This window comes from Platalea leucorodia (genome assembly GCF_965183815.1).
Source record: "Platalea leucorodia genome assembly, chromosome: 1".
In the NCBI taxonomy this organism is placed as follows: domain Eukaryota; kingdom Metazoa; phylum Chordata; class Aves; order Pelecaniformes; family Threskiornithidae; genus Platalea; species Platalea leucorodia.
Genome location: NC_138823.1, coordinates 67,101,426 through 67,126,965, shown reverse-complemented (window position 1 = coordinate 67,126,965; position 25,540 = coordinate 67,101,426). Strand labels below are relative to the sequence as shown.

Genomic DNA, 25,540 nt, shown 5'->3' with positions numbered 1-25,540 from the left:
ATAATTTTATTGACATATTAATAATGGGCTTGTGCACTAATGTTACCCTAAACTCCCCAAAGCCACCAAAGCATCTTTACAATCCTACAGACTTTCCCATGGGCAGAAAGAGAGGATTTGCTTCAAAATCTGACATGACTGGAAGAAGGGAACAACTGCTGTAATAGCAGTCTGTTCAAATTCTACTGAACTCAAGCAATAATATAATAAGGAATACTTATAACTTCCATTGTTGACCCTTATAAAATTATCTCTGTGATATTTCTTGAAGGTGATTGTTGGTGAATATTTCAATCTCAACAATCCATGAAACTTCTTCTACTATATTTTTAAAATTACTTCCCCAAGGATAATTCAGGTAGAAAAAATGAAGAACAGACTTTCTGAATAGAATAGATTTCCTAAAGGCTTATAATTGATTAATGGTGTTTCTTAAGCAAATAAAGCAGGGGGGCATGTCTTGAACTATATATCCTTTTAGAATGATTTTTTTTTTCCCCCCACCTGAATTATTCAAGTTTCTTTTGAACCTCCGTTTATCAAGTCAGTTACTAGGATGATTACAAGTAGATGTTCTTTTCTAATAGCTTCTCTTTCTTTTTTTTTTTTCTTCAAAGATTGAAATATTCCCAGTCATCAATTAAAATATTTCAAATTAATATTTTGAAGTTATGATTTTGTGTTCTATCCACAGGTGCCGCTTCAGCCAAATGCTGCATCCTATTTTTGAGGAAGCTTCTAACGTAATTAAGGAAGAATATCCAGATAAGAATCAAGTGGTGTTTGCTAGAGTAGATTGTGATCAGCATTGTAAGTAAATCCTGATTTAAGTTTTTCTGTGCTATCCTGCCATAAGTTACTCATTGTATTGAAGAATATACCAGACAGCAATCTAAAGTGTAGTTGGACCTGCCCCATCATTTAGCCCAGAGTTGTTTGTATATATCAGTGAACCTGTTCTTCCAAATTTGTCAGGGCAATCTCCAGTGTTGCTTTCTCATTGCATCCATAAACATGCACTTATAGCCATTCAGCCTGTCTCACTTAATGCAGAAAAATGAGCAGCAATTATAAATTGAATTGGCTCATTGAGGGGTCAGAGAAGCAGTGGTGCTATAAATAGTGCAGGTCTTCACAACCAAGAAAAGGGAGGGGTAACCCTCCATTGTCAGCATCAAGATGATGTTCTGCTCAGGTCTGCCCTCTAACTAGGAGTCACGGTGGACTGTAAGTTGACTTTTGCACAGCCAGGAGGGGATCAGAGCTTTTCTGCTTTGCTGTTTGTACACATGCCAACAAATAGTTGCCTCTTTGGGTTCTCCCCACACCCAGAAATACATGAAAATGATATGCCAAAACTTACTCATTTTATGCTGGTATTAATTCCCAAAGTTGCTTTTTAATCCCGTAATAAGTAAAATGTGTGAAGAACATCTGCTACACATCGAAAGACAAAAGGATAGTACTGGGATTTTTATTACGGTGCTTTTTATAGTATAAGATCAGCTTTTCTGTTTTACGCTTCTGGAAGAACAGCACTTGCAGACATCGTTTCTTCACAGTGGCTTCTGATTCCCAAAGACTAGTACCAGTTGCAAGTGGCTTCAAATCCCAGCAGAAATGCAGTTTTAACCAATACTGGTTATAATATTTGGGCTTTACAAAACTGTTAATTTGTAAGAAGAGTCACAATTGGAAATTTGAGGTATCACTGTACGGAGTTATTAGTTTGTATCTATAGCATATCCCTGGGACTTACCGTTGACCTAATAGTTTTGTTCTAGTGCTCTGTTAAAAAAAAACCTAAAGAGAGAACCGTATAGGACAGAAAAAAAAGTCAATTGCAGATCTGTGAAAAGTAACTGGTTTCACTTACCTTTTTCTTTCCCGTTTTGACAATCTAACTTTTTTTGGTGTTGGAGAGGATTTTTCCCTGTAACGAGAATTCTTGAAGTGTCTTGGTTCTTACTTGCAGATTTAAAAGTCACTAAGTCCCCTTGAGCATCTTCCACTGGCACCATTTTGTGTTCTATTTTGTATGCATGCATATAGTCGCCCAACAGTTAAGAGCACCTGTCTTGCAATCTCAAGCATAAAAAACCAAACAAACAACAAAAAACCAAAGAAACTTTTAAGGGAGTAAACAGTTATCAACTCAGTTTCTGAAATGTAAGGTAAGTTGATTCTTCAGACTGTCAGGAGTGGCCGAGGAGGTTCCGTTTTGTCCCTTCCCAAAGATCAGTAAGACCAATTCATGACCACAGGAAACTTAAATGCCTCTGGGATTAAGTCTTTGAATCACTGGGATATCGGTCCCCCTTTACAGCCTCAGCTGGAAAAGAGGCATGACAGTATTCACCTAGGGTATGTGAGCAGCTTTGAAGCATTCAGCTGCCTTCCTACGTTGGAGTGCTAGGGATGTGTTGGGGGACTGATAGAAAAGTTAGAACGTACGTGTACTTGAAGAGCAGTTACGTTAGATGCATGGCTGTAGAATCTCCTCCTCTGAACAGATCCCTTCTAGTGCCTTGAATACAGCGGAGAACAGTGCACTGGTGTAACTGCCTGTAGCATTTCCAGAGCAGCAGCATAATGGACAGGGGCGGCTGTACTTAATGTGCTTCACAAGATACACTTTAGTCTCCTTGACTTATAAGTCCAATAGTATTTTTTCTTTCTCATTATAATGTTGTCTCTGTTAAGTGAATGTTTTCCTACCTCCTTCCCGAACAGCCTTTTCTAGAATCATAGATTTTGGGGGGGTTGGTGAGGTTTTTTTGGTGGTTTTTTTTGTTTTGGGTTTTGTTGTTGTTTTGGTTTGGGTTTTGGTTGTGCTTTGGGTTTTTTGTTCCTTCCCAGATCTCAAATACTTAACTACATTTTCAGCTTCTTTCTTTTTCACACTTGGTGTTCTCTTCTGCTTCCAATCATACATCTATATGGTGTGTGCTTGGGAGATCTTAACCAAAAGCATAGCATTAAGTATTCAAATTTGCCATCCCTAAAAGTCTATTTTCAAGTAAGCCAATGAAATCCTTTGGAAGAGTATATTGAAGGCAAAGCCTAATATGCGGTCTTTGCTGAAATTTTCTTATTCAGTTTTTTGCCTTTGTTCAGAGTTCTACTGTAGGATCTACACAAATAAACTGCCCCTGATCTTTGCAATTGTGGAAAATAAATGCAGTGGTAGCAAACATTCTGATTGGTTTTGTATTAGTTTATTAAACCAGTCAGTCTACATACTTGAAATTACTTTTGCATATACTTCTGCATATATTCTATCACTTTCATCAGTGATAGTTTCTCAAATTAACTTGAATCAGTTGGGAGGGGGCAGGAAAATTAAGGACATTCACACTTTCACTTTACTTAATTTTTATGATTGTCCTTAATAAATAAGTCTTGTCTCAGTGATAATGTAACAGTCTGGTTGGCTCATTTTTTTCATTGAGTCAAGATATTGACAATGAAACTTTATAGAAAGTTCTCACAAAAGACTATAGTAAAATCAGCCTGTGTTGTTGCGATTTATTGTTAAGGCTTACATTAACAACTGAAGTCCTCATTTTGTTTGCTGCAGCTTTAGTCGCTTGGGTAACTTGGACAGTCTTTGGGCTGCTGGATGCCCAGTGTTTAACCATGAAATGTTCTTGTCTTAGCAGTTATATGCCTAAGAAACCTTCCCTCCCCCCCCCCCCCCCCAAGTATTTGAAACACTTTAGAGGCTTGTTGCTTAATCTTCTCCTCATTTGCTCATTGAATTGAACTCATCAGAGCTCCGTAACAACGGAGGGCTAAGGCCTGGATGGAGGAGGCGATGCTGCAGCAGAGGTTGTCTTCCTTCCTGTGGGAGTAGGTGTAGTGGACTAAGTAGTATGAGGCAGCCAAGAGTTGTTGTCTTTCTTTTTATTACTGGAATACTATGAGTTCTCTGTATTTACTCTTTGTCCTTAATTTAAGAAGTAGATGAGCATGACTTCTGCTGCAGAAGCTGTAAAATATGAGAATTAAAAGTAAAATCCAGGTCTTTTTCCTCAATTTGCATTGCCTTTTTGAATTAAAATAGCAAAGCTGTATATGTCATTCCTGGTTTCTAGTGTTTATTTTCTGGGTTGTAAGCAATGATACGTTCTATGGCACACATTTATTAGGTAAGTCCTAAAGTTTTAAGTATTTTGATTTTCATGTGTGTAATAGCGGCTTTTTAGTAAGAGGGTGAATGTAACTATATTCTCCAGCTTGGGCCTGCTGTAGGAGTAGTAGTTTACGAACTGTTGGAGACGAGACAGCTATTGTCTTTCTTTCCCTGTTCTACCTTTATATTTTTGTATGTGTTTACATATTTTAGCAGCACTAGAAGGTTTATGCCAGTATTTGGGGGTTTGTTATGCCTGCAGATTTCATACCACTAATAGTTCACTATTAGGATGATGTTCTAGAGGTGGTGGATTATTTGCATTACAAATGATCTGTTTCTTTTTGAAGCCAAGACTCTGTAGGGAATCCAAATAGCTGATTTCAGGCCACTCAAAAACAGCTTTCAGAATGGTCAGCCAGGCATAGATACTTTCCATCTAATGCACTATTATTGAAGCACACTGCAGGGCCCAACAGCTCACACCAGCTTCTGAGGGTAAAGCAAATTAAAGAGAATTATTGATGCACTGCCAAATGTTTGATGCTTAATGACAAAACCATCATTCTGCCTGTTCTTATAGCCAATATAAAGATGTTTTTCTGGAAAGCAATAGGCTCCAATGTGATTAAATACAAAATCTAAATATTAGCGCTATATTAAGCTTCTGTATGTGTTATATTTTACACCAGTTTATAATATAGTGGAAGATAATTATAATGGAAATGTGTAAGTTAAGTCATCAGGCTGTTTTTAAGCTGGTGTGGAACATATACTAAAGGTAAATCTGTTGAAGCAGGTAGTTGAAGCAGGCACTCTTTCACTTTCCCAGACCTCATCCTTTTATAACTTATAAATATCTAAGTTCCACTACATTGTTTGCTGTTAAAATCTTTGGTGGTTTTGGTGTGTTCAAGTTAGTAATTCACTTACCTTAAAAAATATGCATCTTTAAGTGTAACACCTAGTAAAAGTGACCTTCCATATAAAATTATAGAACATCTTTCTGCGTATACATTATTAGGCAGGTTTTGTTTTGGTGATGTTTTTTTTTATGCTTGTGGGTGTGTTTGTGTTGGGTTTTTTTATCCTTTGTGTTAAGCAGCAATGAGTTGGAAACTCACTTGGTACCATGGATTTTCTATGTTTCTGTTCTCTGTGAGTGAATATTGCAGTATAGAAGAACTCATGTTTCTGGAGGAGAGTGTGTATTTTGAAGTTTCTATGAATTCAATATTAGGAGTTGTGGTACAGAATTCTTACAAATTACAAATTGAGGTTTTAATTCTACTGCACCATTTTCTTTGGTTTCTGAGTTAAAAAACAAAAAGTAATAGCTGATATGAATAAGTCTTTGTGCTTCCAAACAGAAAACAACTTCTCTCTGGTGGGGCGTTGAGGGGTGCTTTGCTAGACAGACTGTTTAGGAAACTCTTGTTCTTTCCTTCAAAACGTCCGTGGGTGGTACTCTCGTTCAGTACAGTGAGCTGCTGATCTCTCTGGGTTTGGCCATTCCTGCAATGTGTGCTAGTGTTAGTCTTCAAAGAGTTACTTAGATTGTAGTGCTACTGTGCCTTTGGTAAGCAAAATAACTCCGTATGATAACAATTTTGGAGGTTCATAAATGAACTATAAAAGAAACTGTAAACAAGCAGGAGGATTTCATTGCATTCCTGCCACTTTGCCTGGAAAAAAATATCGGTCTTGAAAGAGTTATCTTTGGCTAAAATAAAAAGTGGAAGTGATTCAGAGAGGTGGTTGATGGCACTCCTCAGGAGAGCCATTTTGTTAGCCTGTCAGAAATGGGTATGGGATGCCTACTGGTGAGGCTCCACGAAGAGCAGACATGGCTGTTGTGAATGCTCCTTTGCAGCAGAAGGTGGTCTAGATTTGCTGTTTCCCAGCTTCTTAGTAGCCAAGTTTGATGTAGGACATTGATTGCTTTTCTTGTATCTGTTTTGGTCCAATTGCAAGTCACCAGTATCACAATCATTGGGGTAGGATGCCTAGTTTAGATGGTCTCTGAAGTTCCTTTCTAATTCTGCTTCCTATGAATATTCCCGGGTCTTATGATTGTATGCAAGTGTCACGAGAGGAGTAGTTTAACTGGGGAAAATTGATGCTATATTACAAAATACTTAACAATAAGGTGAATATAGTGCTGTATATAGGAAAGTAGGAGGCAAAAAGACCTGTTTAAGGGAACTGAAATTGAGAGAAAAAAGCTTGAGGAATAATAAGTAAAAAGGTGCCTATCAAAGACGGATTTCACTTCTCATCTGTGGTGTGCCCTGGCAGGTGGCCTGAGGGACTTCAAAAATGTGATTGATCTCAAGTGAGCAAGCAGAATACTCATTTGGTAGTCCCAGCTTCAAATTTACAGCTGAAGGAATTTGTTACCTTTGAGAGGGAAGGTATTGCACAAGGGTGAGGCAGAGTTAAGATGATTTGTCACAAAAAAAAAGATTAGTGTTAGATCCTAGATCCAGTAAATTCAGTATGTAGCTGTGCAACTCCCATAACCATCATGTAAAAACAACATTAGGAAATGCAGTAGCTTGGGTTTGTGCTAGCTCTTCCTCAGACAACATGAAGACCTTCCTTAGAAAAAGGGACACTACGAGTATTTTCAGAAATTATTTTTATGGGGTTTGAATTTTGGAATTTTGATTTTCTTCCAGATAATTTTTCAGGCTGTTGTAGTCCGCTGTTCAGCATGTGAATTGCTTCAGGTGGTGCCTTATATTATGAGGTGGGCATTTAGGATAATTATCAGTATTGTTCAAATCCTAGTGGACACATTTTTTGAGAGCCAATCCTGTAGACTTAAAATCTAAATATTTGTTTGGTGGTGGTATGAATTATGACCCTGAAAGACGAACACAATGGACTGAGTTAATGGTGGGGTGATACTCTGACCCTTGTAAATATTGCTGGTCCTTCAGTGGGAAGGACTTTCTTAACTCCTTGTAAGTGGGAGCCTACTTCAGTATAGTGTGTCTTGATGCCGTTTTTCAACAAATTCTTCATTGTATATTTAATTTTAATTTAGTGACAATGGACTTGGGATTCTCGGTGCCGTGATCTGATATACTAGCTGAACTCTTTGGACAGTGTGTTGTGGTGTTAACCTAGAGCAATGAAGCCTGAAGCATTCTGGGAATCAAGTCACAGGCTATGTGCTTGCTTCAAGCTGTAGCTTAGGTAATGTGTATATGCACCATCTGAAAAGCCTGACACACCCACAAAAAATGGGTTTACTGTCTTAGAAAACATGGATGTAAATGTCAGGCTTCATGTAAAAGTTTCTTTCAAAACAACAATAAAAGCTACTATCTCATCCCTATTGTAAGAGGCAGCTTTGCTTTCTCTTCAGTAGTTGAGGAGAAGTATCAATACAGTGCATCTATGAAGAGAACTAGGTGACTGTGAAGACATTCCTGTTGGAGTGTGTAGAATAAATAGTAGAAAATAGTCTGGGCAGTTTAGAAATGATTGTATACCAACAGGTATACATGCAAAACAAGGAGGAGAGAATCCTCCGAATTCAACAATTATTGGAGCTCTGCTGGAAATTTCTGATTTGTAGAAGATGAGAAGATGATCAAGTATGTCAGTAGCTTTGTATCATAACTAGTGTGAAACCATTCTGGTGGCATAGACATTAGGCTTGTGATTTAATGATTAATCGGGCAAAATACAAACTCAGGGTTTGTACTTCTTGGGTACCTTAGTATCTGAAGAAAAGGTAAAGTCATAGCTGAGAGACTTTTTTTCTTCTTCTTCTTCTTCCTGGTAGGTTACCCTTATCTGTTTCAAATACTTCTTTTCATCAGAAAATGGACAGTGAGAATGTCTGGAAATATTTTTAAATTTAATTTAGGATTTACTATAACTAATGCAATCTCTGAATGAGTTCAAACAATATTCCATGTATTTGCATTGTGTATTTCCAATTTTAAAAGGAATATAATTTTGTAGTCCCTCTGCTTATGCTAACTCTACCTGTATCAAATGCCAGGGTTTAATGAAGCATTTAAGGTTTACTCTATTTGACTTTTGAATGAATTCAAACAATTTTTCATGTACTTGCATTTTATATTTTGTAAAAAGATGGTTTTCAAATACTTGCTTGTGTAGGACCGTCATCTCTCTGTGTTAGTTCAAATACCAGTATTCATGAAATCTCAATGTAATTTGTAAAGAGCATGCAAGTTCTGACTTATGAAATAATGTTTGAATTCAGTCTTGACAGTGGCCATTTTATTACCATTGATTTTTTTTTTTATGCAACTGCAGCACTTGATGAAGATTCACATCCCTAGGGACTGAAATCTCCATCTTGGAGAACCTTTAAGAGCCCCTGAATGCCCATTCTGCAACCCATGCATCCTCATATAACTGTGGAAATAATCTGAAGGAAAAAGTCTCTGTTGTGAGACAAAAGTGTAGCTTTGGTGTTCCCTTGCTGTGGAGTTCTGTAGCAGTAACAATCTTTAATCTGTGTTTCTGCGAAACCTTGATATGTAGTGCTCCTTGTCTCTTATCAGACCCTGGTCAGGTTTTGATAGACTGCCGTACCGTCAGACCAAAGGTCCTGCTGTCAACAGGAGAGAAGGGCAGCAAATGCCTGATTTGCTGATGCTGAGCAAATATGAAGGGATTCCTCCCCTGCTATGCTCGCCACCTTCTTGCAGGCAGCTCTTAGGTACTTCAACTGAAGAGTCATGGCATTTTAAAGGAAGAAGAAAGTATTGATCTAATACTTGTTAATGTTGAATATATTGGCATCTTCCCTTGAGAAATTTGTATTAATTTCAAATAAAAGTACTCTGAGGACATAAAATGTCTTACCCTTAATTTTAACTGCAATTAGTGCATTAAGAAACTCTTCTGGGATGTTTAGGAAACAGGTCAGATCCTTTCTTCGTCAAAATTGGTAGGCTGAATTCTGTAATATTTTATAGTGATGCAAAGCTTGTTAGGAACTGGGCTTAGCTGGTGAAGCTTTTACGCTTACTGGTGTGAGGGATGTTAAAGAACGTTTTTGTGGAGTAGACGTTCTTATTTCTTTGCTGTGCGCGTTTTGTTTTCAGTACTCGGACTAGTTTAAGTTGTGTAGCTGCTACAAAGATTGTTTTCATTAACTAAAGCTGCAAGAGATTAATGGCTTTATAATAGCAATTAAAACCACTGATTTTTTTTCACTGAGTGTTCTCCATACACCAGGGAATTAATTATTTTTGTTATCTCTTAAAAATCCAAAAGAGGTAGAGCTTTATGTGCTGGAGGACAGTTACAGGCACGGTTCCACAGGGGGACTGACTTATTTCCGGCTACACAGGATTTTCATTTTGGTTTGCAGCTGAAAGATGTATGTTAGCTGCTCAGCTTCAGCAGTTTGGTCATGGCAACTGCCTCTAAATAATGGTTTTCACAGGACTTCTGTCTCCATTCTCTTGAAAAAAGAGTAAGTGTGAGATAAAAAGCAAATCTGTTTCATGGTAAATATGTAATTCAGAAGAAAGGACGTTCTTGTCAGAAAGGATTAGTGTTTACGTCATTCAGTACTGTGCCAGACAGGCCGATGGACCCTCCTTTGGTTGCCTTCCTGCTGTGGGCCAGTCCAGGTCACCTGAAGTGTACCCTTTGGCTTCTAAGGAGTCTGTGAAAAGGAACAGGACAGTCGTTCAGCCCAGGCTTTCAATCCCTTTCTCTTGCTGTTGACTGGATGAAATTTATCTGTCTCCAAAGGAGAAGTCAGTCCCTCGAAGTTCACTGTCTCTCTCTTTGCTTGAGGGAGAAAGGGAGAAGGGAAGCAGGGTGGGTGTGGTGGACTAGAATGAGTCACCTCGAAGGATTAAGCGGCTCTGGAAAGTGGGCAGACTGCTCATATTTTGGAATTTAGTTGAGGTTTAGGTAAACTGCAGACCACCCTGTAATAAAGGACACCCAGTTTTCACAGGGGCTGTGAGAATTTTTTGTTTCTAGATGTATTTCCAGGGGAGGAGTGAACAGGAGGGCATAATGAAACAAAGCAAAAGGAAAGTTCTTGCGGAAATCTACTTGGTATTACATCCTTTGTTTGTTTTTAGTCTCATTTTCCAAAGAATCCAAAGTGTGTCTGGTTACCTTGTTTCTCCAGTCCTTCCTCATAAAAACTCCTTGAAGCTTTTTGCTGAACTTCAACCACATCTGAAAGAGGGGAGGGCATTCAAAGCTATTAAGTACTAACAAACTTTGATTAAAGCGGTTGCTGGATATTGGAGAGGACAAAACCAATTTCTGCACTGTAGCAAAGGTTGCTGGAAAAACTCGAAGGCTGCTGGATCGTGCTCAGCGTGCCATGGAACCACTTACTGGTTATGTGTAAGTTTCCCTGTCAGTCCGTAGCTGGGAACTAGCTACAACACCTATTGCAACTTGCTGTGTCCCAGTGACTAACCAAAGTGAAAGAGGGACAAAAGGACACTTGGAGTACTCTGGTGGGGCGTAGTGAAGAACCGGATTATTGCCTTAGTAGTGGTTGAAGATAAGGGGCACAGGACTCAGATTTGTGGGAAACCGGGCTTTATTGCTTCTGCCTGGCTTTCTTCCTTTGCTGCTCTTCTAATTTTACTGTAAAACCTCCATTTTTTATTCTTCTTTTACATTTGTAAGTCTTGTGAATAAACAACTTGTAGTTAAATAACTGACCTGTTATATAAAGGTGAAAATAGCTAGTGCTCTTATGCTAGGTGAACGCAAATATGTGTTATTTTGTTGTGTGAAGCTCTCTGCAGTCCAAGTCTAGAAAAAAGCTGGGCTGCACGTATAGATGTGAATGACGAACTGTTGAAGGGAATGCTGACACTGGTTGACCACAGAGGTGTTTGCCTTAATTTAGAAACCTGAAATTTTGTGTTCATTTAAAACCTGAACGGCTCAGAACTGTAACAGCAGTCTTCTGGCCTTCATAGTCTTCAAGAAATATTTTGCACAGGGTTCACGTTCTCTAAAGTTTAAGACGTGACAGTTATATTTTCAGCACTGTAATTGGGATAAAAATCATAGTGAGTTTAAAGAAAAATAGGGGATGATTTATTTTATTGAAACTTTCTCATGTGGATTAACTAACTGAAATTTGGCAAGCTTTTAAGATTCTCGTGGTTTTGTTATGCTCTTAAACTGGCTTTCCTAGTTGTTCGTAGGAAGTGTACTAAATGAGTATAGCTGACCAAGTTGAGTCTTTACTTACCCCAGATTTTGGTCATGATTTTTTTTTTTTTGTGAAGATCAGTACGTGTGAGAAATACGGTAGCTGCTATCCATTCTCTCCCCTATGGTCTTTTTTTTTTTTTTTTTTTTTAGTTTGTTCTTGTTTAAAGATGTGGAACTACTGGTTCAGAGATTCCACTTACGTGTGCACATATACATGTGTAATATACCATGTTCACTGTATTTCTGTATTTGTAGGGTTTTGGTTTTATTTTCTTAATTTCTTTTTAGCGGATATAGCTCAAAGATACAGGATAAGCAAATACCCAACTCTGAAACTCTTCCGGAATGGAATGATGATGAAGAGAGAATACAGGGGCCAGAGATCTGTGACAGCAATAGCAGATTATATCAGGCAGCAGAAGAGTAACCCTATTCGGGACGTCCAGGATTTGGAAGAAATTACTTCTCTTGATGTAAGTCTTTCCATTTTATTTCTTCTAAATATATTCTTATTCTTTTTTTTAAATGTTGAACTGGTGAAACATAATGTATTTGAAGTATATATTTACTTTTTTTTTTTTTTTCCATTCAGAAATGTTGTGCATGCTTTTTTTTAAACTGAGTGGAAAACTGTATCATTCCCAGTATTACAAATTATTCCAATATAATCACTTTCAACTGCATACATTTTGTTACAGTAACTCCACTACCAAATTACTTACAACATATGATTAGTTTCAAATGATTAAAGTATTTGACAAGATACTTCTAACATTCCTCACTGGAAAAATATTCACAAGGATGCTTTTGAATATTGAAAAGGCAGAAAAGAAATAACTTCTGCACAGTTATTGACTGTTGAATGAATGGCACCTCTATATTCAATATACTTAGGGAGTAATGATAGTTTTTGATAATTTGAGGTAAGTTACAATTTAACCTTTGTTTTTACAGCGCAGCAGAAGAAATATTGTTGGGTACTTTGAGCAAAAGGACTCTGACAATTACAGAACCTTTGAAAGAGTAGCGAATATTTTGCATGATGACTGTGTATTCCTGTCTGCCTTTGGGTAAGTTTTAAAATTTGTTGATTGCATGACTTCATTACTGAAATTATGTTAATGAGTTGTATATAATTTATTTGAATGGACTGCTTTAATACTTTCAGTGTGGCATAACTGAAGAGACTAGACCTTAACAGACAAATGCACTGAGAGAAGGATAGGAGGAGGGGGGAGAGAACTCCTCCTAGCCTTAATGTTTGCTGTGAAATCCAACTTTGATTTTTGCCTTCTTTTTCTTCTTTTTTCACTCCTTGTCAATATAGTTTAAATGTAATTGGAGAGGTTTTGGGGGAGGATGCTAGACAGTTGTTTTCCATAAACCTGCTTCTTTGGAGGGAGAGGGGAAGAAGTAGGGAAGAGTTTGAAAACTTTTTGGGAAAAAATTTATCACGTTTTCAGACCAAGTAACCCCCTTTTTTAAAATTTTTTTTTTTATTGCAACCTCTTAAATTTTGTTTCTTTAAAATACGACCATTTTCGTAGGGTTTTTTTCCTTTTTATAGTGTTTTGTGTTTTTTTTTCTCCTTCCTTTTCTATAAAGAATAATTCAATAGTTGCTTGCTCATTTCCTCTTGATGTTGGGGGAGAGGACCTTGTTCCAAAATTCCTGGTTTCTGTGCCTGGGCCTGGTTTCTGTGCCTGGGCCTATTTCATGTGAGTTCTATGCAATTCCATTGATGAGCTTCATAGAAGAACAACCTACAGAAATTCAAATTTCTTCTTGTAATACAGATTTACAGCAATATTTAAAAATACTAAAAGATCTTCACTGGAGGAAGAAGAGTAAATTGGGAGTGAGTGATTCCCTTTTTGAGTAGCATAATAAAGTGCAATTATAGATTCTCTCTGCAGTGTTTAATGTGCCAGCACTAACCAATTTAAAGTGATCAGGCATTAATGTGAATGCAGTGGTTTGCAGTCTACCCACAGTTGTAAGATTAGGAAATTGCATGGGTTCTGCTAGCTTTTATACCACATACAGTTGCCCTAAAGGTGGTTTTGAATTGGATGTAGTGAAGGATAGTGGAGAAACTGAGATGATGTATCAAGGTAGAAAATGTTTAATCTGTTTGAACAAAGTTTGTTGTCAGTCACTGATGCCTTTTCCAGCGTGTTTCCAAAAAAAAGTTTTGGGATTGGGAAGAGTATTCGTAATGTGCAGGAGTACACGTGGCTTTCCTTTCCTTCAGTTCCCAGCTAGGTATCCTGTGACTGTGTAAGCAGCCTTGGCTGTGAGAGAATAATCAAATCTTGTAAATCTGTGGTCTGTAGGTCTGTCAGTCTTGTCCCCAAAGAGTGGCCATTATCTCAAATGTTTTCTGATGCGTGTATCCATGCTTGTTCTCAGGGCAGCCAGTCTGAGTTGTTATTAGAACCTAAAATTATTTTTTGCCCCCTCATATGACTTTCCATTTTTTTCAGGAATGCCTTTTTAAAAATCATTAGTAAGATAACAATACTTTTAAGTTTTTCTCTCCTCTTGTTTGAGCCTGTTTGTCAATTTTGTATGATGAGAAGTAGTCTCCCAGCACTCAGTGCTAGCATTTGGTTGTTGGATGCCATTCTTGAAATAGTTACTATGGGGTTTTTATTTTTTCTTTTCTTTAGATATAAGTAATAAGCAAACATAATGGAACAGATCAGTTTGATTATTTGTAACCTGCCCCATGTAACTACAGATTGCACAGCAGGCTTGTTGTTATTCTCTTCTCCAGACTCCCATTCCCGTTCTAGCCTGGAGCTGTTAGTGTTTTAAAGTGCAGCCTTCCAGACGGCAACCTTGGAAACTAAATGTTTTCATCTCTGAGTGGCTTTTGCTCTCAAGCTTCCTAAAAAATTATATGTGAAAAGACTTCCTAGGGAGATACTGGCTATATAACAGCGTTTTCTGTTCAAATTCTATATAGCAAAATGTTTCATGGGGAGCTGGCCCTGGTCAGTGGAACTCTTCTGACTGAGCACCCTAACAGCCCCTGGGAGGGATTTTTGGGTTTGCTATAGACAGAGTTCAACAGGTATATGGTTTGGGAGGTATATGGTTACATGAGCTGTCATGTTGAAACTTCTAGTAAGCTAAAATAAACTCAAAACTATCAATTTGACAGGAAAAAATTAATTACTTTGCTAACTTCTGTCAAGGCAGAACTGGACCCTGCTATGCCAAGATTATTCTTTCTGGCTTTAGGTAGTTGTAATAGCTGATTTTTAAACTGTATTAATGGTACTTAGTTGCAGATCATCTTGACGCTTCGAACTTTTCTTAAATCAGCTGATTCTTACAGTTCTATTAAGATCTGAGGTGATTACAGAGCAAGATTAATGAGAGAAGACTTGTAAGCAGAAGGAGGTAGGAGGGATACTGATGAAGAGATATTAGAGGTAGATTTTAGAAGTAGAACTAGAGAGGGATAAATCTGAAATGTTTGTAGACATGGAAGAGAATGGCCTTGTGCCATTGAGCCATAGCATAGGAAGCCAAATGCAGAAAACCAAAACAAACCAAAAAATACCTTTATCTTAAAAGGCTATGATGAACTGTAGATAATTCAGGGCAGAGAGTGACGAATCTAGGAACTGTTTTAATTTTATGTTAGCAAGCAAATACAGGGAGGGTTGTGTGCTTCCAAGAGGTTCCCCCTCTACGCTACTGCTTCAAGAAGAGACAAAATGCAAATGGAAGTGTTTCCATTTTGGTAGTTGTTTTAAAAAGGTGTATCTTCAGGCATTTGGGATTTTCACATCAGGTCCCCACTTTGAGTTACCTGAAACAAATTGGTCACAACTGCAGCTACTGAAGTGGAAGAACACAGAAGAGGACCTTTTGGGTTCCAGTACTGGCTTACCCTAGAGCATATGTTTCATTATAGATTATTATCAGCTTACCAAGCAGTGATTGGGCAGGTGGCTTCTATGTCTTCAATTTCTTCTTATTCAGTGAAGGATTGTTTGGGAGGCAAGTGGTTTACCTCAGTGGTGATGGTCACAAAGAAATCTAATTTCACATTATGGGAGCAGTCATCATGTCTGAAATACAAAAATGGATTTTAAAATACATGTCTCTAAACTGGTGCAAATACTGCTAGGTGTAACACAGTATGCAAGACATCTTTTGTATGTGATAAGAAAAGGATAACTGGATCAAATGAAATAAAATGTAGGTACTTTGAGCTAAGCCTTATGATGTCTTTTTCTTTTTTTCTTGGCTCTCTAAATTTTCACCTTGCAGTGAGATAAATTGAGATATTTTTACTTCTCTTTTTTTCTTCCCCCTCCCTCTTACATCTCTTAATCAGTCTTCACCAATGCTAATATTAAGTCCACAAAAGAGATACTATAATTGGCGAAGCTGAAACACTTAGCTAACATTTCCCAGAGGCTGACATGCTTTTTTTTTTTAGCCTATACTAAAAGGAAAAGAAATAGGTAGTTCATTTTACTATTTTGTGGCATATACAGCCAGTCAGTTCTGTCTTGCCAGCATGAGTTATGTTGGAACAGAAAGGCAAGGGAGAGAAGAAGAGAGGAGGCCTCTTTTGATGTTTGAAGGTGGTGAAAGGGTTTATTTTTGTTGAGAGCTTTCTTTCCTTATTTTTTTTTTTTTCTATCTATCTCCTGTGTTGGATACATAGCTGTCCCCATTTGTTTGAATAAGACATGATAATTTTGGGGGTATGAGCTAGCAGCTTTTAGGGTGCTCTGTTGTGACTGGGATTAAGGAACCACAAAATATTCCAGAGGCAGGGGAGGATTTTACTAAGGTGACATAGTAAGCTGAATACCAAGGAGGAACCGCATGTGTTCTCCAGGTACACACATACCATATCACCAGTGGTCAGAAACTGCATGCTGTGTCTTGTGCTCTCTAGATCTGGTTTGAGGGTAAAATGGACAGTGTGGGCTTATTTGCTATCCATTTTCTCATTGCCTGTGCCGGTAGAGCACCTCAAAGCCCTTCTTTATCAGGGTAGATAAGATGTAAATTTCTAGTGTAAACAATGGAACAGGAAGAATAAATGCAAACAAAAATCCACCTTTCTCTCCTTTCCTTCCTTAAGAAAAAATATCAACTTGTTTTAAACTTACCAGATTATATTAAATTATTAACATTTTTCTCTGTTGGTCTCTTATCCGAAATTGCACCAACTTTCATCGCTTGCATATCAATGCCTCTAGTCCATGCTTCTGATCTCAGGGATACATCTTGCTGACTCCTTTAATGCCCTCTCATCTAGCCAGGCCGAGTTTCTGTGGAGTCACTTTACAGTTTTCTTCAAAGATCAAGGATTTTAATTCTCAAATTTTAAAGGAAAAAAAGAAGTAAAGAAAGGATAGCAAATTAAAATACGACTTTTGGTATCTCAGTTATTTTATTTGTCTGTACCAAGACATGCTTACTGGTTGGTTTGTTGTAGGGCTATTTCAAAAGCAGAGAGATTTAGCGGAGACAATGTAATCTACAAGCCACCAGGGGTAAGTGTAACTATGTATTTTATTCTGCTTATTGTCATTATATGTGAATATGAACTAATGGAGACTATATTCAGATCATTCAGTATGTTACTACATCTCAAATCTTAATTTTATTTCATCATGAAACAGTGTGAGAAATAGGGACATAGGAACTAGTGTTTCTGAGTCAGTGAAAAAGATCTCAGTCTCATTTGTTGCCAGTTAAGTGCACTAAACCTAAATCTGTCATTTTAAATGTCAATGTCCAGAAATGTGCTTGGGTTTTTGTTGTTTTGTTGTGTTTGTTTTTTTTTCCTTAGAAACACAATCAACTCATCTGTATAGATACTTTGTGTTCTGTAGAAGTCTTAAAAATCTGAAGTTCAACAGCTGGTGCACTTCATGTTTTTCAAAGCAAGTGACAATTACTAAGTATTTTTCTGACTGTTACTTGCCTGTCTCTTGTGTCTTAGCCCACAAGGGCTAAGAGCTGTTCTCTTAATTTAAAAAAAAAAAAAAAAAAAGGGGGAATTAGTAGAATTAACTATATGTTAACAAATTCTCCTAAATATAGTTTTACTTGAGGACAAATCAGTACAGAAGAAAATTTGCAAGAATTGCTTTTTAGAAACATAGTTAATATCTGAAAATCTGCTCCTTTCTCAAACATAATGTATGAAGAGTTGCTTACAAAAGACAAATAAATTAAAAAAGACCTGAGGGGGGAAGGAGTTTCAAACCTTTTTCTACGACAACAGAATTTATTAGGTTACCTAATTTATAAGGTGTTTCTGAATTAAGGTGTGCTTAATCATGGCCACAGCTTGCGAAGTCATGCTTCACTTCATGTTAACCAAAACTGTAATTACATTAAAAGATGGCAGGGCTGAATTCTGAGTTAAAACCACTAGCAAATAAAGGAAAAGTATTATTTATTCATATCCCTTTGGCAAAGCAAATGTAAAATACCAGTTTCAAGTCGTGTAGCACATTGGGAGGGGTTTTTTTGTGAGTCTTTGTAACAATCAGCATGAAGAATCTTAATACCTGTATTTGGTTTATATCTAAATGGTTTTTTTAGGTATGGAAACACTATTTATCAACCTGACAGAAGTCTAAGTAGCCTTTATTTGAAGCATCCCTAATTTGGAAACAAAGTATCTTTTCAATTCTTCTTAAGTGGACCTGACTGCATAAATGACTATCTATAATATTTATTTTCCTGTTGTATTTTTGTAACATAGTTAATAGAAATGTTGCATGCACAAGGGTTTAATATTGGTGTAAGACTGGCTTTCAATATTTATATGGATATTGTTACTTTTATGTTGGGTAGGCAGTCTTCTTTGTACGTAGCAATGTTGTTTTTATTGTTTCTCAAATAGTATATTTTTCTTTTTCAACAGGAAAATGCTCCAGATATGGTGTATTTAGGCTCACTAACCAATTTTGATTTGATTTATGCATGGACACAAGATAAATGCGTACCGCTAGTTCGAGAAATTACGTTTGAAAATGGGGAGGTAAGAATTTTTTCTGCCATTCTACTTTTGGGGTTTCTTTCTCAAAACCAAAATGTCTCTTTCAAGGTCTTTAATCCATGCCAAAGAACTTTCTGTGTGCTCTGATTTTGACAGAAAATAGCTGTCAGGTAATGTTTTTTCATTCTTTTGGAGCTTTTTGGTTAGACTTGAAGTTCACTGGGGGCAGATTTGTAGTCGTTTCATACGCTACCAGAGTAAGAGGTTATAATCATGCATATAGATCACATAAGAAGTGTCTGGTGGTTTGCGGAGTGTGGACACTTGGACGCTAAGAATGTACATGTGTAAGAATGTGTGTGTCTGTAAGTATATATGGGTGTGTAACACCTTGGGTAGGTTGTGTTATTCAACTAAAGTAAGTACATATTATTTATACAGATGTTATGACTAAATGTTGATTTAAGATCCAGACATAAATGTTATTTAATTGCTTTTTGCATGTTATGACCTTGAAAAAATGTTTCTAGTCAGGGTAGAAAATATCCATGTCAGCATGTCCATGACAGTTTGAAAGAGTAAAATAGTTGTGAACTATCCTTTAGTTATAATCAGCTTTTTTCTACTACTAACTTCAATATTAAATTTTAAATGTTACTGCGTTAACCACTTCCGAAGCATTATCTAATAAATAAGCACATTAAATGGTGGCTGACCATCTGTGGAACTGGCAATCTTCTGGGAATTGTAATAAAAACCATGTGATATTTTGTTGTCAATCTGTGTTTAAGCACTGGTACCTTCTTAATCTTTTTAGCTTCACATGCTCTTTCCCTTGTGTTTCTTCTTTTAGCTGTAATTCGTAAGGTGGAATTTGGGGGTTTACTTTTAAACATCTCTTTTCTTCTTATTATCCGTATTTTATTTCAATGGTTTTCTGTTTTCTTTTGTAATTTACTCCTCTTTCATCGATTTCCAACTCCATATTATATATATGTTTTTTTTAAATAACCAACAGGAAAAAAAAAAAAATTTAGAAGATTAGCAAGTTTGTAGTATCTCAGAAGGAATACTGTACATAGCCGCAGCATCTGCCAGAAACTCTGGTGAGGTTTGTAGCAGATTACAGTATGTTGTCCACACTGGATCAGAAGAAACCAAAGAATCAGTCATACGACTCGTTCTCAGTTTGCACACTTAATTTTTTTTATTCTGACTCTGCAGCGTATGTAACACTGCTGTTCTGGGCACGCACAACATGTCAGGTTACACGACAGAAGGAGGGGTAGGGTGGGATGCGCAAAATGGTTGAAGTGCAACCTTCTAGTCAACCCTGCCAACTTTTATTGGAAAGTTCTCTTAGTTAAACAAATTTTAATACTTCATTTGCAACTCAATATGTAAACTATGCCACATATTAACATGTTTAGAAGTGTGTGGTAGATTTTCAGTGTACTTTTCCCATGGTGAAATTGGATTCTGAGCCTTAGAAGCTGAGGCTCATCACTGTCGGCTTGTACCACATTGTGTCATGGTTTTCCTGGTTGTTTTCTCAACCCTTGATTCCTGTTTACTTAGGCAGATAGTTACAATTCCAATGTGACATTTTGCCTAGCAACATTTGTTTAAAAATTTCAGTGCTGCCAGTACCCAAACAAGTTTAAACATGCCAAAACTGACATACTTCTGCCTGCTGAAATTGTACAGTAATTAAATGGGCTCTTAATGCATACCACACAATATTACAGGGTAAAAATATGAAATGCTGTGACTGTTAAGCTGCGTTTGTGGTACAAGAATACCATATAAATAAGATAAAGACAAAAACTTCTACCACAGACTTTAAATTCAATTTTAAAATCAAGATTGGCCTCTGTAAACTGCTGGTAGGTTTTTCCCTCATTTTGTTTCTTAATGTGTTCATTATCTGGTAAGTGTCATGGGCAGGCTAGCCGGGAAGATGCCCAATCTGAACAGAGTTCGTCATCGTGACTTTAGACAAGACATAGTAATTGAGCTCTGAAGTAAGGTCTTCTGCTTGAGAAGACTGTCTGTTCAAGAGACAGTCCCTGTGCTTGATGAGAAATGGCTGTTGGGACTAGTAATATCATTCAGAAGAAATCACCGTTTAACCTGTAATCAGTCTGTTTAGTTTTACGTTGTATGAGTATAATGAACCGTGTGGTCTAACGATGGTGCTGAACTATAAGTTTTTGCAAGGGTAAAAAGTTTCTCGCAGGCATACAGGAGTAATGTGGGCAGCTCAGACCTAATGAAAAGTCTTTTGGTATTCTCAGTGCCAAAGGAGACATTAGCTTTTGAGGGAGCAGTCCAAAGCAAATGAAATCGCTGTTCCACTTGCCACGTCCTGATCGGTCGGATGTGCTATGAAAGCTGGAATAGAAAAGCAAACAAAGGAAGGTACTTCATAGAAACAAGTTAGGGACAAAATTAGCAAGGCTTTCAAGCCAGCTGTCCTAACAACCTGTTGGAGAAGAATTGATTTTGCAAATATAACTTGCCACATATAAGGGTTTTAACTATGCAGATATCAAAACTGAGGTTGTCCTCGCAAGCAGGAGGGGAGCTCAGAGCTTGGTATTGCGGCTCTATTTGGGAGTTCTCCCTCTGGAAATGTATCTGCTGAAACGAGTGAGGAAACAGAGCCATAGTCATAGTGGTACGAAACAGACTTTTTTACATCCTCTAATAGGAGAGGAGGCTGAGGCCCAGCCAAATTCATGTGTGTAAAAATGAGAATGAGCAAGTGTGATTAGTGGTTGGTTTCGGGATGGACTGGGAAGCTTGGATTTTGTCAAGAGCACTGAACTTATTAGGATCTTTGCAATCTGTTGTTAAAAGACCAAGCTTCAACTTACCTGACAGACTTGGTTGAAGGGAGAATGACAGCCATTTCATGTAGACTATGTAACTGGCTGCCTACTGATATGGAAAGCCTTTCTTCCAACTTACTGAAAATTGAAAATATCTGAAGAAACTACTCTATTTGGTGGCAGAACAAGTGAGTGCTATCTTTCTCAAAGAGCATAGATTTTATTCTGATGCAGGCTAGAATCAAAGAAATAGCACTTGTTTGTACACCAGTTGTGCAAATGAAAGGCAAGACCGTAGGCGTTTGGTAGATGATAAATGATTATTTCTTCAGTCAGGCTCTAGTGAGTCGAGCTGATGTTCAAAGGTACCTAAAATTCACTTTTGTAGCAAGCAAATGCATGCTGTTCATGTTTTGTTTGGGTTTGGAGTAAAAGAAAAATCTTGAATAAATTATTGAAGGAGTTCCTACATTTATCTGTCCCTGGACAGAGATCTTTAAAAGGCACTCAGGCTGCAAGAACACATTTCTATGAGGAACTAAAGCTTGCCTGTCCAACAAAGGCTTTCATTTCTTCATCGATTTTAGTAATATACTAGCCTGTGAATTTAATAATGGTGTTATACAGATGACCAGTCAGGACACACTTACTGTCAGAAGAGCAGCATTTGATCGTAACTGATATAGCTAGGTCATTAGCTTCTGTGCTTTTTTGTTTGTTTGTTTGTTTTTGTTTGTTTTTTGTTTTAAAGACAGAGTTCCTTAAAGATACTCATTCATTGTGTTATGCTAAGAAAACATCAATTTATTACAGGAACCAAGCTCGGACTGGGTCTAGAATACACACTCAGCTTTTCATAGCATTCAGTACCATGCTGTTCAGGCCTTATTGCTGTTTCTATGAAGATGTGTTTTCTCAGAGTTGGGCTATTTCTTTTGAACAAGTATTCCAGTGCAAGTGTACCCCTTCCCAAAACGTTGATAATGAAATACCTTCATCCTTTATCTGCTGTGTATGATACAGAGGAAGGAACCATGGTTAACTGTATCACTCGGGTATCTTAGATGAAGGGTCAGCAGTTAACATCTCTAGTCCTGTTCTTTCAGCTGTTTTTAAAGTAGAGATCTCGCTGAATTTGAAAATTGCTGGAATTGCTTACTTAAGTGCCCTTAAGAAATGAGATTTTTCGTTTGTTTTCTGTGCAGGAATTGACGGAAGAAGGCCTTCCTTTTCTCATACTTTTCCACATGAAAGATGACTTGGAGAGTTTAGAGAAATTCCAGCAGGAGGTTGCACGACAGTTAATAAGTGAAAAAGGTTTGTAGTAACTCCTCCTACTACTTAGTTTTACCAGTATAATTTTTTTCAGGCAAACTCAGAGTGGAAGCAAAGGCCAAACAGAATACTAGCTTTAAAGTTCTTGAGTCCGAAGGGCTTTACGTACTTCTGACAGTGAGGACTGACTCCTCTGGAAATGATTAAAATAGGTACACGATTTATTAATAAGTAACTATTTCAGAAATCCTTTTTATCTAAATGACTTCATGAAGTTTGAGAGGGCATTAAACAAAACTTCAGTTTGTATTGTGGCCAAAAACACTTCAAGAAAATCTGTTGTTTTTGTGGTGTTATTTAAATCTATTTTCAAGCTTTGCATGTTGTGTCTATCTGATATCTCCACCTTTGTAATACTTAGGAAAGCAATTAGGGTTTCAAGAGAATAATAAAAAAAATCTTAACGTGGATTTTTGTCTGCTCACAATTTTAAGGTACAATAAACTTCCTCCATGCTGACTGTGATAAGTTCAGGCACCCACTCCTCCATATTCAGAAGACTCCAGCAGACTGCCCTGTTATTGCCATTGATAGCTTTAGGCACATGTATGTCTTTCCAGACTTCAGTGACTTGTCGTAAGTATTTTTCTTTGTGCGTTTTAATTTGAGAAGAATGAAGGAAAAGACACGCTCATATTTTAATCAGTATTATGATAGGAAGATGAATAAATCTGGGATAGGTAAGGCTGCTTATGTATGATTCAATGTCAGAGCCTTAAAGCAATATGAATTGGTGTGAAGTCATTGTTTAAATGGAGTTGCATAGCTTTATGCAAGAAAAGAATCTCACATTAAGTTTTTAGATGCTGTTGTTCTTTTGATTCAAAGTTTTGCTATTCTCCATAGTAGTTAGGCATTTGGAGCCTGGCATGGTATTTTTAGTGGCGATCTAGATATATCAATTAACTTTAAAAAGTTTAAAATACTACATGGAATGTTTAAGTGCTGTGTTATGCAATGATTACTGTAAAATGCACCATGTAACAATTCCAAGCCTGCTGGTTTGGTCTTTCCTGCTGTGCCATTCCAGCCTTCCTGCGCTAGACTAAACCTGGAAAGCTGGCAGAGAAATCCTTGTTGCATGGTTTTCTGAAATTTTGCACGTGCAGCTTGGAAAATGGCTGGTCGTTGGCATGTTATCTGGATAAAATATGTGAGAGAGAAGAATCAGGGTGCTTAGGCGAAATGCCATTTTGAGGATCCTCTTTATATCAGCCTATCTCCATGTTGTACTGCCTTGGAAGCAGATGTTCTGTCTCCAGTAGCTCAGTTGAGGAGTGAAGATGTGTACGTGTTATCTTCAGGGGCTTTCAGCATGACGCAAGCGTTCTGCCTTTGTCTTCAGGTTGTGTGTTAAAATCCACTTTCTGTCTCAAAGGAGGTACCTTAACCTTGTTAAGTCCTCGTTAGATGCCGAGGCTTTGAGACTTGAATTTTACCCATTCAGAATTTTTGCCCATTCATACTTTTAAAAACTCAGGGTATTTCATTTTTGTCAAAGTCAAGGATTCAAAGCTCAGATTTAGCATGCAATGTGAACATAACCCCATGTCTAATTCTGCCATTCCAGCGTGCAGTTTTCTACCTGAAATGTTGACGTTTGGAAGAAGGGTTCAAACCTAGCTTCTTCCCATAATTCTCCACAGGCTTATTCTTAAAATGTAGTCTCTGTTTGATGTATCTCAAATAGTGCTTTTCAAATATCTAAAGCTATGTATGTGGTGACTAATTTTCTTCCTCTATTCCTGTTTCTTTGGAAGATCATGTTCACCGCACTTGCCAGTGCTTTAAAAGAAAATAGTAGGATATTTGCATTTTGAAAGCACTCTTTCTATTGTCACTTTTGAAACAGCCCTAAAATAAATTAATCACTTATAGGGGAATAGAGATGTTTAGTTTAGACTTTCATGTTATGTTTCTTACACATTCTCTTTCTGTGAAACACTATCAGAATAATAAAAGCTACTTGCTTGTTTGTATACCAATTGTTGTATACAAATGAAGATAAGAGAGAGAGAAATTCAGGATTGTAGACAGTCGCTAAATGATAAATAATCATTCAACCTTACTCTAGGAGATTGAGCTGATACTTAGAAATACCTAACAAACAGCTTGGAAACAAGGAGAGCTTGGAGCTCCTGGGGTGATATTCTTTTGTGTGTGTGTGGTTTGGATTTTTGGTTTGGTTTGGGTTTTTTGGTTTGGCTGGTTTTTTGTGGGTTTTTTTGTTTGGTTGGTTTTTGGTTTTTTGTTTTGGTTTTGGTTTTTTAATAAATAGGTAAAATCTTAATTCTGAGACTTTCATCTACCTGCAAGGACTTCTGCCGCTTCAGTACAGTTTCTGAACTCCTTTACAAACTGGCCCCAAACTATCTTCTGTAATCTCAGTGCTGCCACCAACCAATAGGGTTTGGATATGGTACTTCCAGAACTGGCCCACTAAAAGATTTCCTCTCTCTTTAGGGAGTCGTCTTTTTGTAGGATAGCCACTTCATAGGCAAATCAGACCACCACCTGATATTTTGTCCTCATACTTTGGCCACCTGGCCCTATTCATCTTGCTGTTCCAGGTCAGAAATGATAGCAAGGAGTGTTCAACGGATCAGTTGTAGCTTCTCAGCAAGAAGTGGCTGAGCTACAAGAGGCTGTAGGCACCAAATGCCCTTGCTGCCTTAGGAGAGGAGAAGAGGTTGGAGGGGAACATCTCCAGCAGTGTGCCTGACCTAGAACAGGGTGGGAGCCCAAGGTGAAGCAGGGAGCAGTGATTCTGCTGACCCTACAACTGGGCTGGCATGAACCCCATTCTCTCCATCAGTACTAATTCCTGATCATATCTGGGAAGTGAAGAGACCCCTCAAAGTACCACTGTAATACTGATTAGTTACAGACGTTGCTGTAGTGATACCTTCTGACTCTACATTATACTACATTTTATCCATAGAGTTTTCTAAGGATCTGAAATACTGCTGATAGTCCGTCTGACCGCACTTTGTCCCTCTTTCCTAAATGTAATAATTGGTCTGATGAAAGACTCCCTACAAA

At 37.5% G+C, this 25,540-nt stretch overlaps 1 protein-coding gene across 1 annotated transcript in view; it reads left to right on the top strand.

Moving 5' to 3' along the window:
• The window catches only part of ERP44 (endoplasmic reticulum protein 44), a 53,171-nt gene that overhangs the window by 24,134 nt on the left and 3,497 nt on the right, over window positions 1-25,540 (top strand). The window contains exons 4-10 of the mRNA XM_082311124.1: window positions 695-810; window positions 11,624-11,808; window positions 12,290-12,405; window positions 16,812-16,869; window positions 18,255-18,371; window positions 22,369-22,480; window positions 22,933-23,074. Of these exons, the coding sequence (XP_082167250.1) occupies window positions 695-810; window positions 11,624-11,808; window positions 12,290-12,405; window positions 16,812-16,869; window positions 18,255-18,371; window positions 22,369-22,480; window positions 22,933-23,074 (846 nt within the window). The remainder of the gene's footprint in view (window positions 1-694; window positions 811-11,623; window positions 11,809-12,289; window positions 12,406-16,811; window positions 16,870-18,254; window positions 18,372-22,368; window positions 22,481-22,932; window positions 23,075-25,540) is intronic.